Source organism: Cricetulus griseus, assembly GCF_003668045.3.
Source record: "Cricetulus griseus strain 17A/GY chromosome 1 unlocalized genomic scaffold, alternate assembly CriGri-PICRH-1.0 chr1_1, whole genome shotgun sequence".
Classification (NCBI taxonomy): Eukaryota; Metazoa; Chordata; class Mammalia; order Rodentia; family Cricetidae; genus Cricetulus; species Cricetulus griseus.
Genome location: NW_023276807.1, coordinates 94,045,512 through 94,063,263, shown reverse-complemented (window position 1 = coordinate 94,063,263; position 17,752 = coordinate 94,045,512). Strand labels below are relative to the sequence as shown.

At 36.6% G+C, this 17,752-nt stretch overlaps 1 protein-coding gene across 1 annotated transcript in view; it reads left to right on the top strand.

Moving 5' to 3' along the window:
• Positions 1–17,752, top strand: part of Spata48 (spermatogenesis associated 48) — a 46,218-nt gene that overhangs the window by 8,827 nt on the left and 19,639 nt on the right. Inside the window, exons 3-5 of the mRNA XM_027387737.2 lie at positions 11,163–11,239; positions 13,692–13,830; positions 15,501–15,568. Coding sequence (XP_027243538.1) covers positions 11,163–11,239; positions 13,692–13,830; positions 15,501–15,568 — 284 coding nt within the window. The remainder of the gene's footprint in view (positions 1–11,162; positions 11,240–13,691; positions 13,831–15,500; positions 15,569–17,752) is intronic.

Below are 17,752 nucleotides of genomic sequence, written 5' to 3'. Positions count from 1 at the left end.
CCAGGAGAAAAATAGTCATTCACAAATTGCATCCCTTTTTGGCTTTTAAAACAAATAAAACACTTTTAGTTCAGTTAGTATAAAAATGTGTAAATAGCATAACAGAAACCTTAAAATGCTTCAGCTGGAGAGAACTGCTTTTTACATAAGGACCATCCTTTCCATATCCCAGTACAGCACACAATAATATTCCTTAGTTTCCTACTCCAAGAAAAGGGAGCCCCTCAGATTCAAGACTTCAAAAACCTATCAACATGATGATAATATAAACATCTTTACCTTAGCTGGCTTCATAAGAAAGGCATACCATTGCATACATGAGTTATAATTTAATTATTCTTTCTTAATATGTAGGCCAAGTTCAATTTTGTGTAGCCCATGTCATCATACTAAGTAAAATAAACCAGACTCAAAAATAATAATTACATGTCTTGTTTCATACACACTGTGTGTGTGTGTGTGTGTGTGTGTGTGTGTGTGTGTGTGTGTGTAGTGACAATTGAAACATTATTACATTCTGGACTATGGCAAAGATCATAATTTTCATGAAATTCTGATATTTAAAAACTATTACAACAGAAAAAGGGAAGAATAGCTCCAATTGAGAAACACAATTCCTAGCTCTGTTTTTGGTGCAGCAGCAGATTACACATGGTTAGAGAGATGATTTGGTATGAATAAATAAATCAGAAGAAAGTATATGCCACAAAGCACAAATGTACACAAAGGTAAAAACAGAGAAGAGTTGGAAACAGAAAAGAAAGAATATGTACTTATTGGAGTCCCAGAAATAGAAATATAATAAAACAGAGCAGTATAAGATACAACTGTTTATCCCTGTTTTGCGGGGGTGGGGGGGGCGATTCTGAGGCACACTTTCACATTTTCTCCTGTACATTAAATAGAAGGTATGAGACCAAAAAAAAAAAAAAACATCAAGAGCACCATTTCTGGCAGTGTCGGCTCTAACAACACTGATGACAACAGGAGTTTCCATGAAGATCATGGAAGGCATACCATGAACTTCTGAAAGTTCACTGTTTTACACAGTGTGCAGTGATTGCATCATCTAAAATCTAGAAAACAGTAACCTTCTTTTGTTTTATCATGTTGAACATGAAGAAAATCTAGGAGAATGTAAGATATTTGCAGTGAAGATATTTGTGATGATATTAAATAATTTTATTGTGGGTGCTGCTGGTATCATGTTAGGATAAATGTAAATATAGTTCTACTTCAGCTTCAATAGAATTGTCAAAGTACCTAAAAGACAAGGAGAGTTATTGGTCAGGATCTCTGCTGATCAATTCCAAGAACACAAAGAAGACTCCCAACAGAAGATGCCACGAAGAGAATAATTTCACAAAACCACACAGGTAATAAACCTGAGAACATAGACTTCAAAAGATTTCCTAAAGGAACTAGGACATGCCGGGCTTTGGCGGTGCACGCCTTTAATCCCAGCACTTGGGAGGCAGAGGCAGGCGGATCTCTGTGAGTTCCAGGCCAGCCTGGTCTCCAGAGCGAGTACCAGGATAGGCTCCAAAGCTACACAGAGAAACCCTGTCTTGGAAAAAAAAAAGAAACAAAGGAAGGAAGGAAGGAAGGAAGGAAGGAAGGAAGGAAGGAAGGAAGGAAGGAAGGGAGGGAGGAAGGGGAAGGGAAAGGAAAAGGAAAAGGAAAAGGAAAGGAAGAAGGAAGGAAGAAAGAAAGAAAGAAAGAAAGAAAGAAAGAAAGAAAGGAGAAAGAAAAAAGGAAAAGAAAAAGAAACTAGGACACATAGCATTTAGAAGTAACAACATATAAGACCAATGTAGAAGAAGATTATATGTCAGAAAATAGTCCAATTTCTGGTTTATCAGAATACCAATTGACCACAATGATGATCAACAAGAGTCATTCATAGAATTTATAATGTTTTTATACAATAAAATTGATAAAGTAAATATTCACGTATTAGGATTTTGATTTATTTGTGTGGAAGTAGGTGTACAGGTTACTGTGGAATCCAGAACAGAGTATTGGATTCCCTGGAGTTGGAATTACCAGCAATTGTGAGCCACCTGATAGGTTGACATCAGTGTTAGGAACGAAACTCCAGTCCTCTGCCAAAGCAACACTTGTTCTCAACCAGCTTGCCATCTCCACAGAGCCAAGATTCATTTTTTAAATGTTGAAACCATCAATCCAATAATTTAAAGAATAAAAACAAAGTCATGGCTTATAAAAAGAAATCCATGCCATCACCTCCAGGGGAAAACAAAACAAAACAACTGCTATGATCGTTTCTTGAAACAGCCAGATTAAGAGTCATTCTCCAAAGCATAGCAGATCCTTCTAAATATAACAGAAAGTAAGTAGTGCTAGAATCCCATCACTGTTGCAATCCAAGTCACTGTTTTCATTGCTTCATCACTCTGCCACTTGGAATCCTATTACCCTGAAATGCACTTTAGAAATGTTAATAATTCAAGACATTTTAGTCAAGATCAGACAGTTTATCCTAAAGCAGACAAAACTAAAGAAAATGTAAGTTATTCATCAGTTGGTAGGGAAAGAAACACTGTGATCAGACATATAGGCAAGAATGAAGAGCAAAACTATAGTAAGTGCATGGTTAGTATAAATGACTATCAAATAATAACAACTTTCTGGGGTTTTAAACACATGTATATTGAATGAAAATATAAGTGAATAATTAATCTGAAGGAGGATCAGAAGTTAAATGTGGAAGTGTTTTCCATTTATTCTTGAGGGAAGAATAAAAGCACTAGTTATATTTAATCCTCAAAAACATGTGTTCACATTGCAATTTGTAGATTAAACAGCAAAAAAAGCCAACATAATTCATTGAATAACAGAAAATCAACCCATACAAAGTTAAAATAAAAAGACTATAACAAAGGCATGTAGATCATGGAGACCCCACGAGGCAGTAGTTTTGAACTCAGAGTCAGAAATCACTTTCTATATATAATGCCACAATTAAAAGACAGATTGCTTGAATCCATGGATATAAAACACCTGCTTACCCTACTAGACACAAAACACACATGTAAGATTTTAAGCATTATGGAAAATGACATATATATAAAACTATGAAAAATAATACACACATATGCCTTTTTCCAGGAGTATTTATGCAAATTACTATAGACAATGTCATAAGACAAGTCTCCACAAATTACATTTTAACTCAAAAACTGCATAGTATATGAGTGTTGAATAATTATAACAGAACAAAACACCCTTCCAAATAATGTATTTAGAAACAGGAAGATGTGTTTATGGATGAATCATCATCCAAAGAATTAACAACCATAAGAGAAGCTAAAGTGTTCAGAATGAAAATCAAAATGTTGTAGTCAAGTGTGTAGCCAGCAACTGTAATCAACCCTGGAAGACAGGACCTGGCTTTGAAGTGTATTTTAGAATATAAGAAAAACTGTCAATTCAAGAAGTAAACAAGATACATCTCAGAAAAGTAGAAAGTGAACAAGTACAGGAAATGAAAAGTAAAGATATAGAAAACAAATGTAAGATTATTCTTGTTACAGTTTGGTTCTTTACAAAACTAATTTGAGACCCTGCTCCTCTGGTAACTCATTTCCTTGTGCTGTCAGATTTGTGTGAAATCCAACCTTTGTCAGAGAAGCTTCTTATAGAAGTGAGTAAGGGTTAATACAGAGAGTCTTTACTGTTCAAAGTACTGAGAATAGTGACTGTGAGTGCTTAGCCTTAGATGAGACATCTATCACAACCCATCCCCACGCAGGCTTAGAAGCAGTAGACAGGAGAGGATGTAAGAGCCAGACAATGGGTAAAAATGCTATGAGATACTGTCCTGGGGCATGACATGCCATTGCACACATTTACTCATAGAAGTTGTGGTTGCCTACACAAGACTGCAAAAGACCAAACAAGTAAATAATTCCAGCATGAAGGGGAAGAGCTCTTAGGGTCCCACCCCTTTCTGAGGATCTGCTGGCAGTTGATGGCCACATACTAAAATTCTTTTCGTCTGAAACATCTTGAGCCATGCCCCCACAGTTCAAATCACCCTCCACACCACTATCTTCCATGCTCCAATAGGATAGCCCATTAAAACTTACTTAAAGTGTTCCACTGCTTTTCTAATTCAAAGTCACAAAGTCCACATTCCTCCAAACAAAAGCATGCTCAGATCTATCACAGCAATAACCTGCTTCTGGTATCAGTTTCTGTGTCAGTTAGGGTTTCTATTGCTGTGAAGAGACACCATGACCACTGTAATAGGACTTTGTCACCAGGAGTGCCAGCTCACAATGACATGGAGACTTAAATTATTATGTATGAAGGCTTGGCCATAGCTTACGCTTGTTTCTAACTAACTCTTATAATTTAAATTAGCCCATATCTTTTCATCTACATTCTTTCACATGGCTTGGTTAACTTTACTTTGTAATGGCCATGCTGCTTGCTCTTTGTCCTCTGATGTCTTCTCCCATCTCTGCCATTCTTCTTCCCAGCATCCTCTCTACTCCAAAACTCCTGCCTAGTTATTGGCCATTCAGCTTTTTATTAAACCAATCTAATTGACATATTTTCAGAGTGTACAAAAAAAAGACTATTCCACATTCCTCCCTTTTTGACTAAATAAAAAGGAAAGGTTTAACTCTTAACATAATAAAATTATAAACAATAAGAACAAGTGTCAGATGTAAAAGAAGCTTGTTTCTAATTTAAATAAAAAAACAATTTCAGAAGTTAAAAAAAGATTAAAGGTATGCACCACCACACACAAAAAAAAGAACACCATTTTACAAATGTTTGCTTACTATGTGATTGAATTGAGCAATACACATAAAATATGGTAGTAAAGTAAGTAGGGTTTTTAAACTTTGTCTTTTATAATAGTGTAATTATAGTTTAGAATTTTAGAGTCAATCTTAACTATACTGTATGTATAGTTTATTCAGTGGTTATGCACTATTTGACTTTTAATTCATAATTAGCTGCAGTATGTTAAAATGAACCAGAAAGAATAGTGTAAAAAACCTTTATTGACAAAATAAAAATTGCAGAGGAAAAATTTTAAAAAAGAACAATTGTCAGATAAGAATTACATTTACAATGCCCAGTCTATTTGTATTTGGCATATTTGGAGAGAATACTCCATTATTTATTATATTTTAATGAATCCAATGGTCTGTTCCTAATTTACCTTCTATCTTAACTAAGAAAAACTGTAAAAATAACTACCTAGTCTTCAACTGCATCAAAGACACCAGAAGGATATATTACCTGAGTAAATAGATAGTGCGGTGTAAGCCACTTCCTAATGTATAGAAATGCTAGACATCTGACTGCCTGGACAGTCACCCAAGGTTTCTCTACAATGTTGGGGTATGCACTCTTCAGCCTACAGGTCTAGAATATCTGGCAGATCCTTTTATGAAGCAGGAATTTTGAAGGACTGCCCCACCTTGTTTTGACAAAGTTCAACAGTCTTTTTCCTTTGAGTCCTGCTTGCCCAGTTTGTACAGCATACTGTCAGCAGTCAATACAAGAGCAGTTTCATGCCCCAAAGACTAGCTGTTGCCACATTGAAAGTAAATTCCATATTGAGTTTCTCTGATAACCATCATCTTCTTTAAATTGGTGCTGCCAGGAGCAGATGTGTCTCATTGCCATGAAAAGCTTCAGGTTATTAAACATCTTAAATTCCATATTCTGTATGCCTTTGAAGTGTTCAAAGACCATCTGTCTACCTAAATATATTTATTTAACCTTGAACACATACTTAATATGACTACAAGCTTGATTATTATAGATGACTAACCATTAACCTGTATTTCTTTATTATCCTAAATATCTTTCAAGGATTAAAACTTTACATTGCAAAGGTACAATAAAAATATTTTAAACAAGGGTATAAGCATATATACAGTATAACAAAAATAACTTTAAATATGTATCAATATACAAAAATATTTTAAACAAGGGTATAAGCATATATACAGTATAACAAAAATAACTTTAAATATGTACCAATATAAAAACATCCATACCAATGTAAAATATTTAAGACTAGAAGTTGATTTTTTTTAGTTTAAAAGTGGATTCAATAATCTACCCTTTTATTCTGTCATTTCTATATTCCCCCCTTTTCTTTTCAGAACAAGATCCCTAAATCTAATCTCCTTTGTTCAGCTTGTTTTCTGACCATTCACAATAACAACTTTTAAACACACCCTAAACAATACCAAATATCCATAACCCACTGAATGACCAAAAGCCCCCCATCCAACCTCTTGGGAATGGGGGTGGGTTGTGTTCTCTAGACTGCTTCCTATTGTCTTGAGGCACTAAAATCTTTGGGGGACCCTGAGAAAATTAGGATAATGGTCAAATCCTGGCTAGAATAGTCAGTGAGCCTGGACCACCTCAGCAAGCAGCTTGAAGATATTCTGGACACAGAACTCTGAGGAAATTGCAACAGAGGCATTATGAGGTTGGGTCACCTGGGTCACCCATTTTCATTGGCATCTGATCCCCTTGCTCTGAAATCCCATAAACTTTCCAAGATAATATCTGCACTAGCACAAATATGTCAGTCAGAGATGTTTTATGTTTGAGCAGGTAAAATTTATGTCACATGTCTTGTAGTTCTTAGGTTTATTTCCTTATGTCTGCAGCCACGATTTTCAGGGGGTCTCCCCCAATAAAATTTGATCCTTTTTATCCTTGAATGAATCCACAGCCTTTCATTTCTGTGGAAACAAAAGCATAACCTCTTCTAAAATTCATCATTGTTTTACTTCCATTTTGAAGTTAAGACATCTTTTAAATATATAGTTGGTTTAATTTAGCAGTTTCCATAACCAATGTTTCTCAGTAGCTGTTGTTTGTTCATCAGCAATCAAAAAATTTAAAGTCAATAGAACACCATACAGGATCCAGACTTCCTGTACATCTCACATCTCTACGGTGGCTTATTCTTTTTTATTCTTTAAAAATGATTTACAGTTTTATGACTGTCTATACCCATTTTCTTTTCTTTCTGAAGCCTATGCACATTTTTAAATACACTAAATCCTGTTTAGAGATATTTACATCTGAACCTGCTTTACTGTGTATCTGTAATCTTTTCTATCTGGATGAGCAAAACCTTTTTTTTTATGCATACAGTGTTCTGCCTGCATGTATCCCAGCAGGCCAGAAGAGGGCACCAGATCTCATTACAGATGGTTGTGAGCCACCATGTGGTTGCTTGGAATTGAACTCAGGAACTCTGAAAGAACAGCCAGTGCTCTTATCATCTGAGCCATCTCTCCACCCCCCTGGGCAAAATCTTAAACCACCTTGCAGCTTAGCTTATGGCACCCTCGTGGGGCTTGCACAGGAGGCTCAAGCCCACAGTCAGTGACCAAAAGACAGATGCCTGCATGAGAGATTGGGGGACTAGGAAGCCCACAGTTGACTTCATTTTTTGTGTTTGGAACCCTTTTTTAAAGCTTTTTCAGGTCTTACGTGGAAATGTGTGGCTGGACATTGGGCTGTAATAGGACTTTTTCATTGGGAGCTCCAGTTTACAAATGACATGGAGACTTATTATTAATTATGAAAGCTTAGCCAATAGCTTAGTTTGTTTCTAACTGGGTCTTATAACTTAAACTAACCCATATCTTTTACTCTACATTCTTTTACATGGCTTAGTTACCTTTACTTTGTAATGGCCATGCTGCTTGCTCTGTGTCCTCTGACGCCTCCTCCCATCTCTGACCTGATTCTCCCCAGAATCCTCACTGTCCTGAAAAATCCTGCCTAGCTATTGGTCATTAGGCTTTTTATTAAACCAATCTGAGTGACACATCTTCACAGTGTACAAAAGATTATTCCATAATAGACCATGGCAAGACATAAAGGAAAACATTCAATTGGTGCTGGCTATAGTTCAGAGATTTAGTGCATTATCATGATGATGATTATCATGGTAAAATACAGGCAGAAATGGTGCTGGAGAAGGAGCTGATGGTTCTACATCTGGATCTGCAGACAGAATGAAGAGACTGAGACACTCTAGCCAGGCTTGGGCATCTGAGACCAGTGACACACTTCCTCCAAGGCCATACCTACTCCAACAAGGCCATACCTCCTAATAGTGCCACTCCCGGTGGACCTATTGGGCCATTTTTATTCAAACCGCCACAACAACATAAGATTTTAAAACTAAAGCCAAAGTAAAGACATCTTTAGAAAATCAATGCTGAATGTATTGCCAGCCTACATGGAGAAGGACCGACCACTACTAAAGAGAAGAAAGTAATGAATAAACAGGGATTTGAGTGTATAGAATGGAACTGTGTGGAGCAGATATGGTAAGAGGCACAGACACCACGGTTGTAGTAAACAAAATGAAACTTAACAAAGAGAAACAATCAGTAACTGATCCAAAAGAAAAAAGAGCACATGAAATAGATAATAAAGTCAGGTTTAAACTAAATAATGTTGATTATCATGGTAAACATGGCTTAAATTAAAATTCAGAAGTTATGTTGAAAATAAGACCAAACTATATGCTAACAATAAGAAAGATAAGTGAAATGTAAATTTATTCTAAGAACGTTAACATATATGTCAAACAAGAAAAAAAATCAAAGGAAGCAGAAGGATCGAAGGAGTTAAGATACCATCCAAGTAGATTTAATGAGAAATTTTACTAAAGATTCATATCCTATAGTGTATCAGGTTTTCTCTTTTGGGCCACCAACCAGCTCCCAAATCATGACATGGAGACTTACTGGTAATGAATGCTCAGTATAGCTTAGGCTTGTTTCTGGTCAGCTTATAGGCTTAATAACAGAAAGAATATGACCAGGAAAGGTATTAACATTTTGAAACAAATGGGAGTATATTTAAAGAAGGGGAAAAAACTAAACATTAACAAAAAATATACTATGAGGACAGTTTGAAAAATGCCCAAACACACTAGTTGATGGCCAAAATTTTTGAGAAAAGAGGGAAAAAATAGAAAAAAAATTGAGGAAATCATTTCTGAAATTTCATTATCTCTAACAAAAGACAAATATTTGTAGTTCAAAAGAATCACCAAATTCTATCCAGGATAAATGATTTTTCATAGAAAATGAGAGTATCATTTTCAAATTGCTAACACCAAAGATTAAAAAAATGAAATAAAATAAAGTCAATTAGAATATTTTAATTTCTCATCAGAAATTGGAAGACAAAAAGACAGTGAGTTTATCCCAAAATATTTTAGTCATTTAGGGATAGAGACTACATTTATCTTCTGTTGCAGATATTTGATATAGTATTCATCTATATCAAACAACCATCAACTTCTAGCTTAAACATAACTTATCTTGCCACTCAGGGTGGCACTGTAGTCCTTCTAAAGTTACTGTAAAAGAACCCATTTCTTACATTTGCAGCTTGCATGACCTTCCTGCATTCTTTAGCTTCATCTTCAAGGCTAGAACTGATGGGCTGAATCCTTTCATCATAAAGGGTGGCTGATGGAGTCTTCTGCCCCAGTCTCCCAACTTCATGACAATTGTGATTAAATTGTGCCATAAGGATATTCAGGATAATTTTTCTCATTCTATGGTCACTTGATAAGCAATTTAATTCCATCTGCAACGTAAATTACCCTTTTCCTAGTTTAGAACATTGGTACTTTGATGGCCCGAATGTATTGGAATGCTAAATAAAGAAGTTTATGAATGAAGAAAAAAAGAAAATAAATTCTCAACAGATGTGCCTTATAAGAAACTGAACGATGGGTATCGTGCAATTAAGATTTTTCTAATCAGAAAATTTAGCCTTACTTACATAATTAAATTACAAAAAGGAATTGATATGTTTCAAACTTAAGATATTAGAAAAATGACTAAGTCAAACTAAATATATGAAAGACTAAAACATATAAAGGTAGAAAACAATGAAATATAGAATTTATATGCAGATAATTATTTTCATTTTAATTAAACTTATTGGGGTTTTTTGAGACAGATATTGTGTAGTCCTGGGTAGCCTCAAACTTGCAATGTGGCTGAGTCTGGTCTTTTATTTCTGATTCTCCTATCTCCATGGCCTGAATGGTGGAATTACAGGCATGTGGCCCTGCCTAGGTAAAGAAAACATTAAAAAAGTGAAATGTGGTTGACTACCTAGTGTCCATCTACAGATGAATGGGTAAAGAAAATTGAATGCATGGGCATACAATGTAATGTTATTCAGCCATAGATGTAGGTATGCTATTTACAACAACATGAATAACCTTTAAAACCTTATGCTAAGACAAATAAACCAGGCACATAAATAAATATTTATATTCTTATTTATGTGCAGAATCTAAGAAAGTCATAAAAGAAGCAAATAATAGAGTAGTCATGGGGTAAGTATAGAAAAAATGAGAAGATGTTGGTAAGAGGATACAATATAAAGATATAAACAAAGATGAATATGTTCAAGAGATAGGATGCATGTCGTGGTGTCTATAGCTAACAATCCTGTATTGTTTGCTGTGATTTCTTTTACCTTTTTAAAATTTAAATTAGAAACAAGCCTGTTTTACATATCAATCCCAGATCCCTCTCCCCCTTCCTCCCCTGTCCCCCACTAATCCCCTATCCATCCCCTTTCTGCTCCCCAGGGAGAGTGGGCTTTCCATGGGGGATCTTCAAAGTCTCATATCATTTCGAACAGGGCCTAGACCCTCCCCCATGTGTCTAAGCTGAGAGAGTATCCCTCTATGTGGAGTGGGCTCCCACAGTCCATTCATGTACTAGGGATACTGATCCACTACCAGAGGCCCCATAGATTAACCAGACCTCCAAACTGACATCCTCGTTCAGGGGGTCTGGAACAGTCCTATGCTGGTTTCCCAGCTATCAGTCTGGGGTCCATGAGCTCCCTCTTATTCAGATCATGTTTGCTGGCATTTTAAGAAGAAACCATATATATTAAATGTCTTCAACAACTCAAAAAGCAATTTTTGTTGGAGATGAAGGTGTTAGGGAATTTGAGTGTGTTAATCTTTAAACTGCATACTTCAAGCCATCAGGTACAATCTTGAAGAATAAGGCAATTGTATATAGGAAAATATAGCAATTCTATTCATGCTTGGTCTGTTTTAACTTGTTGCTCTTATCTTGTAGGATGATAATGAACCACTTGTCCAGCCAGGCAAGAAATACAATATGAAGGATTCATTTTACAAATCCTCAACACAGAAGTAAGCTTTTTCCAATGAAAAGAATAAGTATATTTCTTAATGTTTAAGGGTATAATAATCTGGATCATATCTTTATTGATATCTGTTTAGATGCATTTTTTCATTCAGTAGTGAGTTTCCACGAGTATGTAAGCTTCCTGTTGTTCCTGTTGTTACTGATATCCAACTTAATCTCTGGTTGTCAGATAAGATGCAGGGTATCATTTCAATTTTCTTGAATCTCTGGAGACTAACTTTGTGGCCCAGCATGTGGTAGGTTCTGGAGAAAGTTTCATAAACTTCTAAAAAGAAGGTACTTTTTTGTTTGTGTGAAATATTCTATAAATATCTGCTAGGTGTTCTTTTTGGTTTATGGTATTATTTAGCTCTAGCAATTTGCTATCTAGTTTTTGTCTGGATAACCTGTTTCTTGGTAAGAATCAAGTAGGAAGTCACAACTATCACTGTGTGATAATAGCTGCAGTAGTGTTTCTTTTATGAACATGGATGCAATTGTGTTTGGTGCACAGATTCTTAGAATTGCAATAACCTCTTGGCGGATTTTTCCTTTGATGAGTATAGCATGCCTATCTTTATCTCTTCTGATACATTTTTATCTGAACTCTATTTTTTCAGATAGTAAAATGGCTACATATACTTACTTCTTGGATCCACTTTCTTGGAATACCTTTTTCTATGCTTTTACCCTGAGGTGCAGTCTATCCCTGGCATTAAGGTTTTTCTTGGATGCAGCAAAAGATGGATCCTATCTTTGAATCCAGTCTATTAATCTGTCTTTTTGTTGGCAATTGAGATCACTAAAGTTGAGAGTTACCAACGAACTGTTGTTTATGGATTCTCATTATTTTGTTGTTGTGTTGTGGGTTATTTTCTCCATCTTGATTTGTTGGTCTGAGATTATTTATTCCTGTCTTTTATTGGGTGTGGTTAACCTCTTCAGGTTGAAATTCTTCTTCTAACACCTCTTTAGACCTGGATTTGTAGATAGATACTGTTGACATTTGATTTTATTGTGAAATATCATTCTTTCTCCATCTATCGTGACTAAAAGTTTTGCTGGATATTGTAGTACAGGCTGGAATCTATGATCTCTTAGAATCTTCAAGCACATGTGTCCAGGCCCTTCTGGTTTTTAGAGTCTCCCTTAGGAAGTCTGGTATTATTCTAATAGGTCTTCCTTTGTATGTTATTTGAACTATTTCCCTTGCACCTTTTAATATTCTTTCTTTGTTCTGTACATTTGGTGTTTTGATTATTATGTACTATGGGGACTTTATTTTCTTGTTCAGTCTATTTGGTGTCCTATGTGCTTCTTGTACCTTATAGCATCTTCTTTAGGTTAGTGAAATTTTCTTCGATGATTTTGTTAAAAATATTTTCTATGCCTTTGATATGGGTTTCTTCTGCTGCTGCTATCTCCATAAGTCATAAATTTGGTCTTTTCATAGTGGATGTTTTTGCCTTGATTTGTTTTTATATTTAACATTTTCTTTAAGGGAGGTATCAGTTCTTCTATCTTGTCTTCAATGCCTGAGATTCCCCCTCCCATCTCTTGTATTCTGTTGGTAAGGCTTGCCTCTGAGCTTCCTTTTTGAGTTCCTAAATTTTGAGTTCTAATTTTACCTCAGCTTGGGTTTTTTTTCAGTGAGGTCATTTCTAATTTTATGTTTTTAACTGTTTTATTCATTTCATTCCACAGCTTGTGTTTTCATATATTTCATTAATGGATGTATTCATTCCCTCTTTAAGGACCTTGATTGTATTCCTAATAGCTATTTTTGAAGTTATTGTCTTCTGCCTCAGGTATATTGCATTTCTCAACACCTACTGTAGCAGTCTGGCTTGCCTCTAGTGGAAACATATTGTGTTAGTAGCTGTCATTGTGTTTTTACGCTAGCATCTAGGCATCTGGGTTTGGGATGATTATAATTCTAGGTTTGATATAGGTCTTGTCTCTTTTGGGCAGGTGTTTAATTCATTTGGTTTGGATTGCCTTCTCTGAATCTTAGAAGAGTATGGTGGTTGTTGGTTGCCTGGTAGGGAGAGTGCCTTTGATAATCTGCCAGGTATGACCACTGGGGGACCCAGACACAATATATTTCTAGGTATTGGGAGCTGAAAGGATGGAATGGGAATAGCCTAGATTGGAAAGGGGCCTGAGAGGGTCCACAGGAGGAACAGTTGAGTCTGTCATAAAGATTTGTTTAGTGCCCTGGGAATGGAGATAGAGAGGAAGTAAAAGCCATGGCAGGTTGTCTGCTGCAAAATTGGGGGATTAGAATTGGAGGGTAGAAGGGAGAATATAGATTGCCTACCTGATCGAGACCCTGGCCTCCAAAATCAATTTTAAATGACATAATTTATTTGTAAATTGGGTAGTCTTCCTACCCTGCTCTGAATATGTGCTTTGTATATTCTTTATTAAACATGTCCTTATTGAATAATTCCCCAGAGCTTATGAAGCTGTTCCTTGGGACAAAATGCTACAACCAAAACTTGATCCAGAGGAAACAACACTGGAAAAGGCTGCTGACAACATCTCACATTGTTTCACACTGAAAAGATACGAAAGAGTGCCAGCCATATCCCAGGCCAGTGAGCGTCCCTGACCATGGTGAAAGAGTCCCAGCCATAACTCAGGCCAGCGAGTGTTCCTGGCCACAGTGAAAGAGTGCCAGCCATACCCCAGGCCAGTGAGCATTCTTCACCATGGTGAAAGAGTGCCAGCCATAACCCAAGTCAGTGAGTGTTCCTAGCCCTGGTGCCTACTGTTTGCTTTGAGTGCAAATCAACTCAAACTCAAGCCACGTGATATTTTATAGCTAAGAATTACATGTAAAATTGAAAGTTATACAATTCACTAGAAACTGTAAACATTTTTCTCATTGTCTATACTGAAAATGTTTACTATCTAATGACTTCTCCCTTAAAGTAATTTGTGGTTGATATTTATTTTAGAAATTACAGAAGAATGTTAAATATTGAGGGAGACACAGAGACATTATTCTTTCAGATAATCTATGGGGAGCATAGTTTTGCTCTCTTATGTTTCCATTGTGTGATACAACAGAGCACAGAAAGCTCTTAGAGAAATGGACATCAGTTTCATTTCTGAATGTCAGAAAGAATTTGTTGTGTGGACTATGGTCATGAATCCCTATACAGCTGGAGCACTTTCTCTAGAGTATAGATCTGCCCATGTCATTACACCGACTGTGCTCGTTTGTGGTTTTGTTTTTGTTTTTATAACATGGAATCCATGCTATTTGACAAGACATGTAGCAGTCATTTGCCTGTCTGTGTTATCATCCCTCTCTAGTGAGCGCTCAGTGCCCAATTCCACCATGCTCCCTGTGGAGACCTGCCTTTTGCAGTGTCCCACTACTTTAATAACACTGTGCCGGGAAGGACCCCAGGCATTCATGAAGCCCTGGCTTTTGTCCTCCTGACACTGCCTCAGATGCCCTGCTTCATGCTCACAAAGCACCTCCTGCTTCCTTGTCCCTTTATGTTCTGTCTGGGTCAGCTGTTGGATGATTTCTCATAACGAAGTTTTTGAGCATAGAAAATCTATAATATAAAGAGGGAAATCAATTATACCCTAAGGAGTCCCTAAGCCCCAATTAGGAAGCCCACATTCTCATGTGAAATTTCTTCCACTTTCATAAGGAAAGAAACAATAAGAGAGAAAAAAAGCATAGCGCTAATATAAACACTCAAACACTGGATTGCTACAATGAAGTGCAAATCAGTTAAAGGACAAAAAAATGTGCATGACTTCATTTATTTCTAAGGATCTCTAAATTACTCAAATTTTATATCTCATAAAATTGGTTATTTCATTTCATTACCCATGTTGAATGATTTGAATATCTAAAGTCCTCTCTGGGTAAGATGCTTTTCGGAACCCAGGCTCTGTGAAAAGATGTCAAGAGAAACCCGGAATGGGTCTCAGAGGAGAAGTATCTCTCAGGAAACTGAAGCTAAACCTTTAGCACAGAGAAACTATATCACCTGGATAAGGTGGACTCGAGGCAGATTCCAGATTGTAGAAAACAGGGTGGAGTGGAAGTTTGAGCAAAGAGCCAAGACCCACCACACTCAGAAGCAAAGCCTCACCCCACCAGAATTGCCAGGATACCTAGAAAGGGCTTTCCCAGGGCTAAGACTCAGCTATGACATGAGGAACCTGCTAAGGACACCAAAGCTTTAATCTATGAAGTCATTAAATAGCTTTTGTTTATCTCAATAATGACTTTAGATGGTCGGAGGACTCTGGGACAGATTTCAGACGAGATTGTTCTCAGTACCAGCCAAACCAATCAGTTTGTAAGTTTGCTTTCCTACTGTTACTGTTGCTAACTTTACACTCATCACTAAGAACCTGGACCCCCACTGAGGGAGGAGAGGGGCCTTACTTTTGATCAAGAGTATCCCAGAGACCTTCATCCAATAGTCCTGGGGCTGAGAAGAGAATCCAAATCCCATTTCTCTTTACCCTCAAAATTAACACTACTAAATGTACTACATTTATAAAATTCGAGCACTGTATAAACAGGTTGATTTGAACGGTTACAATGTTGTGGTACTCCATGGGATTCATATAGAGGGATTCTAAATGATATTCCATCGACTTTTGTGCCATGCATTTGTGTTGTATTCATGCTTAAAGCTATGGCTTTATTGCCAATGTTCTATGTACAATTCTGTACATTACTATAAAAAAAACTTGGTGGTTTGGTCTTCCAAAATATCCTGATTTTGTTTTCCTTATAGCTGATACAACTCTGGTTATGATCACTACTTGTTTAATTAACTCGGAATATTTCATGTTTAAAAATATATAAACAAAAATATGATATGTTCTGAGTATCTCTTCCCTCTGAGAAAAAAATTATAGTAAAATGGGAATGCCTGAGCCTCTCCATCAGCACATCTGCTTCCTTCCAGGGACATTATTATGGACTTGATGTTCCACATTTTCATGCGTTCTTTTAATCCTTTAGCCTACAATTGTTTTTTTTGTTTGTTTGTTTAGTAAATGTATTTATTTACTTATTTATTTTACATCCCAGCTGCAGTTCTTCCCTTCTCTCCTCCCAGTCCCTCCACCTGCCCCTCTCTATTCCCACCCCCCAATCCACTCTTTCTCCATTTCTGTCTAGGGAAGGGCAGTCTCCCATTAGTATCAAGAAAGCATGGCATATCAAGTTGCCGTAAGACTAAGCACCTCCCCATATATTAAAGCTGAACAAGGCAACCAAGGAATAGGATCCCAAAAGCTTGTAAAAGAGGCAGAGACAGCCTCTGTTCCCATTGTTTGGAGTCCCACAAGAGGACCAAGCTATACAGCTATACAGCTGTAACATATATGCAGAGTAGCAAGTTCCGTGCAGGCCTGGTTGTTGGTTCAGATCCCTATGATCCCAGATTAATTAATTCTGTGGGTTTTCTTGTGGTGCCTTTGACCCCTCTGGCTCCTGCACTCCTTTCTTCTCTTCCGCAAGATTCCTCAAACTCTGCCTAATGTTTGGCTGTGGGTCTGCATCTGTTTCCATCATTTTCTGGATTATGCCTCTCTGCTGATATTTGGGCCAGGCACCAAACTGGTCACAGGAGATGCCAGTTCAGGCTGCTTACCTGCTATTTCAAGGAGTCTAAGATGGGGTCTTCCTTGTAGATTCCTAAGCCTACTATCGTTGAACAACAGACAGTATTAGTTTCCTTTTTTAAACTTTTGTAAAGGTCAGTGGTATCTTGCTTATGTTTGTGCCACTTAACCTTGTATCCATTGCTGTCCTCAAATGATTCATATCTAGGCTCCCTGGCTCTCTGAGTTTTGTTGTGTTTTTTTTTTTTTTCTGTAGCATAGAATTCAGTTGAAAAGCCACAATTAATACCACAATTAATTCGCCTATTCACATCCTTTGTTTCTGATTTAATTTCAGTTGAGACAACATACATGTACTTTCACATACTCAACTGTAAAAATATTTCTGGATTTGATACATACCAACTTATTTTAATACTTTCTGGATCAAGAAGGGTATCCCTTCTTATCTTCTGATTATTTTCATAGTCTTCTTCAAATGAGTTGAACCAAGGGCGTGTCCCATCAGCAGTGCTTAAGTTCCCATTTGCCCAATCAAAATAATTTTTCATTCTTATAAATATGAAGTTACACTTTATTAAAATCGCAGATTACATATACCTAATGCACTTGACACAAAATCTGATACTATGAGTACATGCTGTCCTTGCAACCCACATGATGGAGGGAGAAAACTGACTTCCAAAAGTTGCCTTCTGACAATTACAAATACGCCAAAGCATGTGTAGCACCCCAACATGCCCCCCCACACTGAATAAATGAATAAAATAAGTTTAATAAAAATAGAAAATTTTCTTTATTAACTGAACATATGAAAGGTCTTTCTCAACATTCTTGTCAGGTATAAGACAGGGATCCTATTCATCACCATAACCAAGAAGTTCTAGTTCATTTGCATGAAT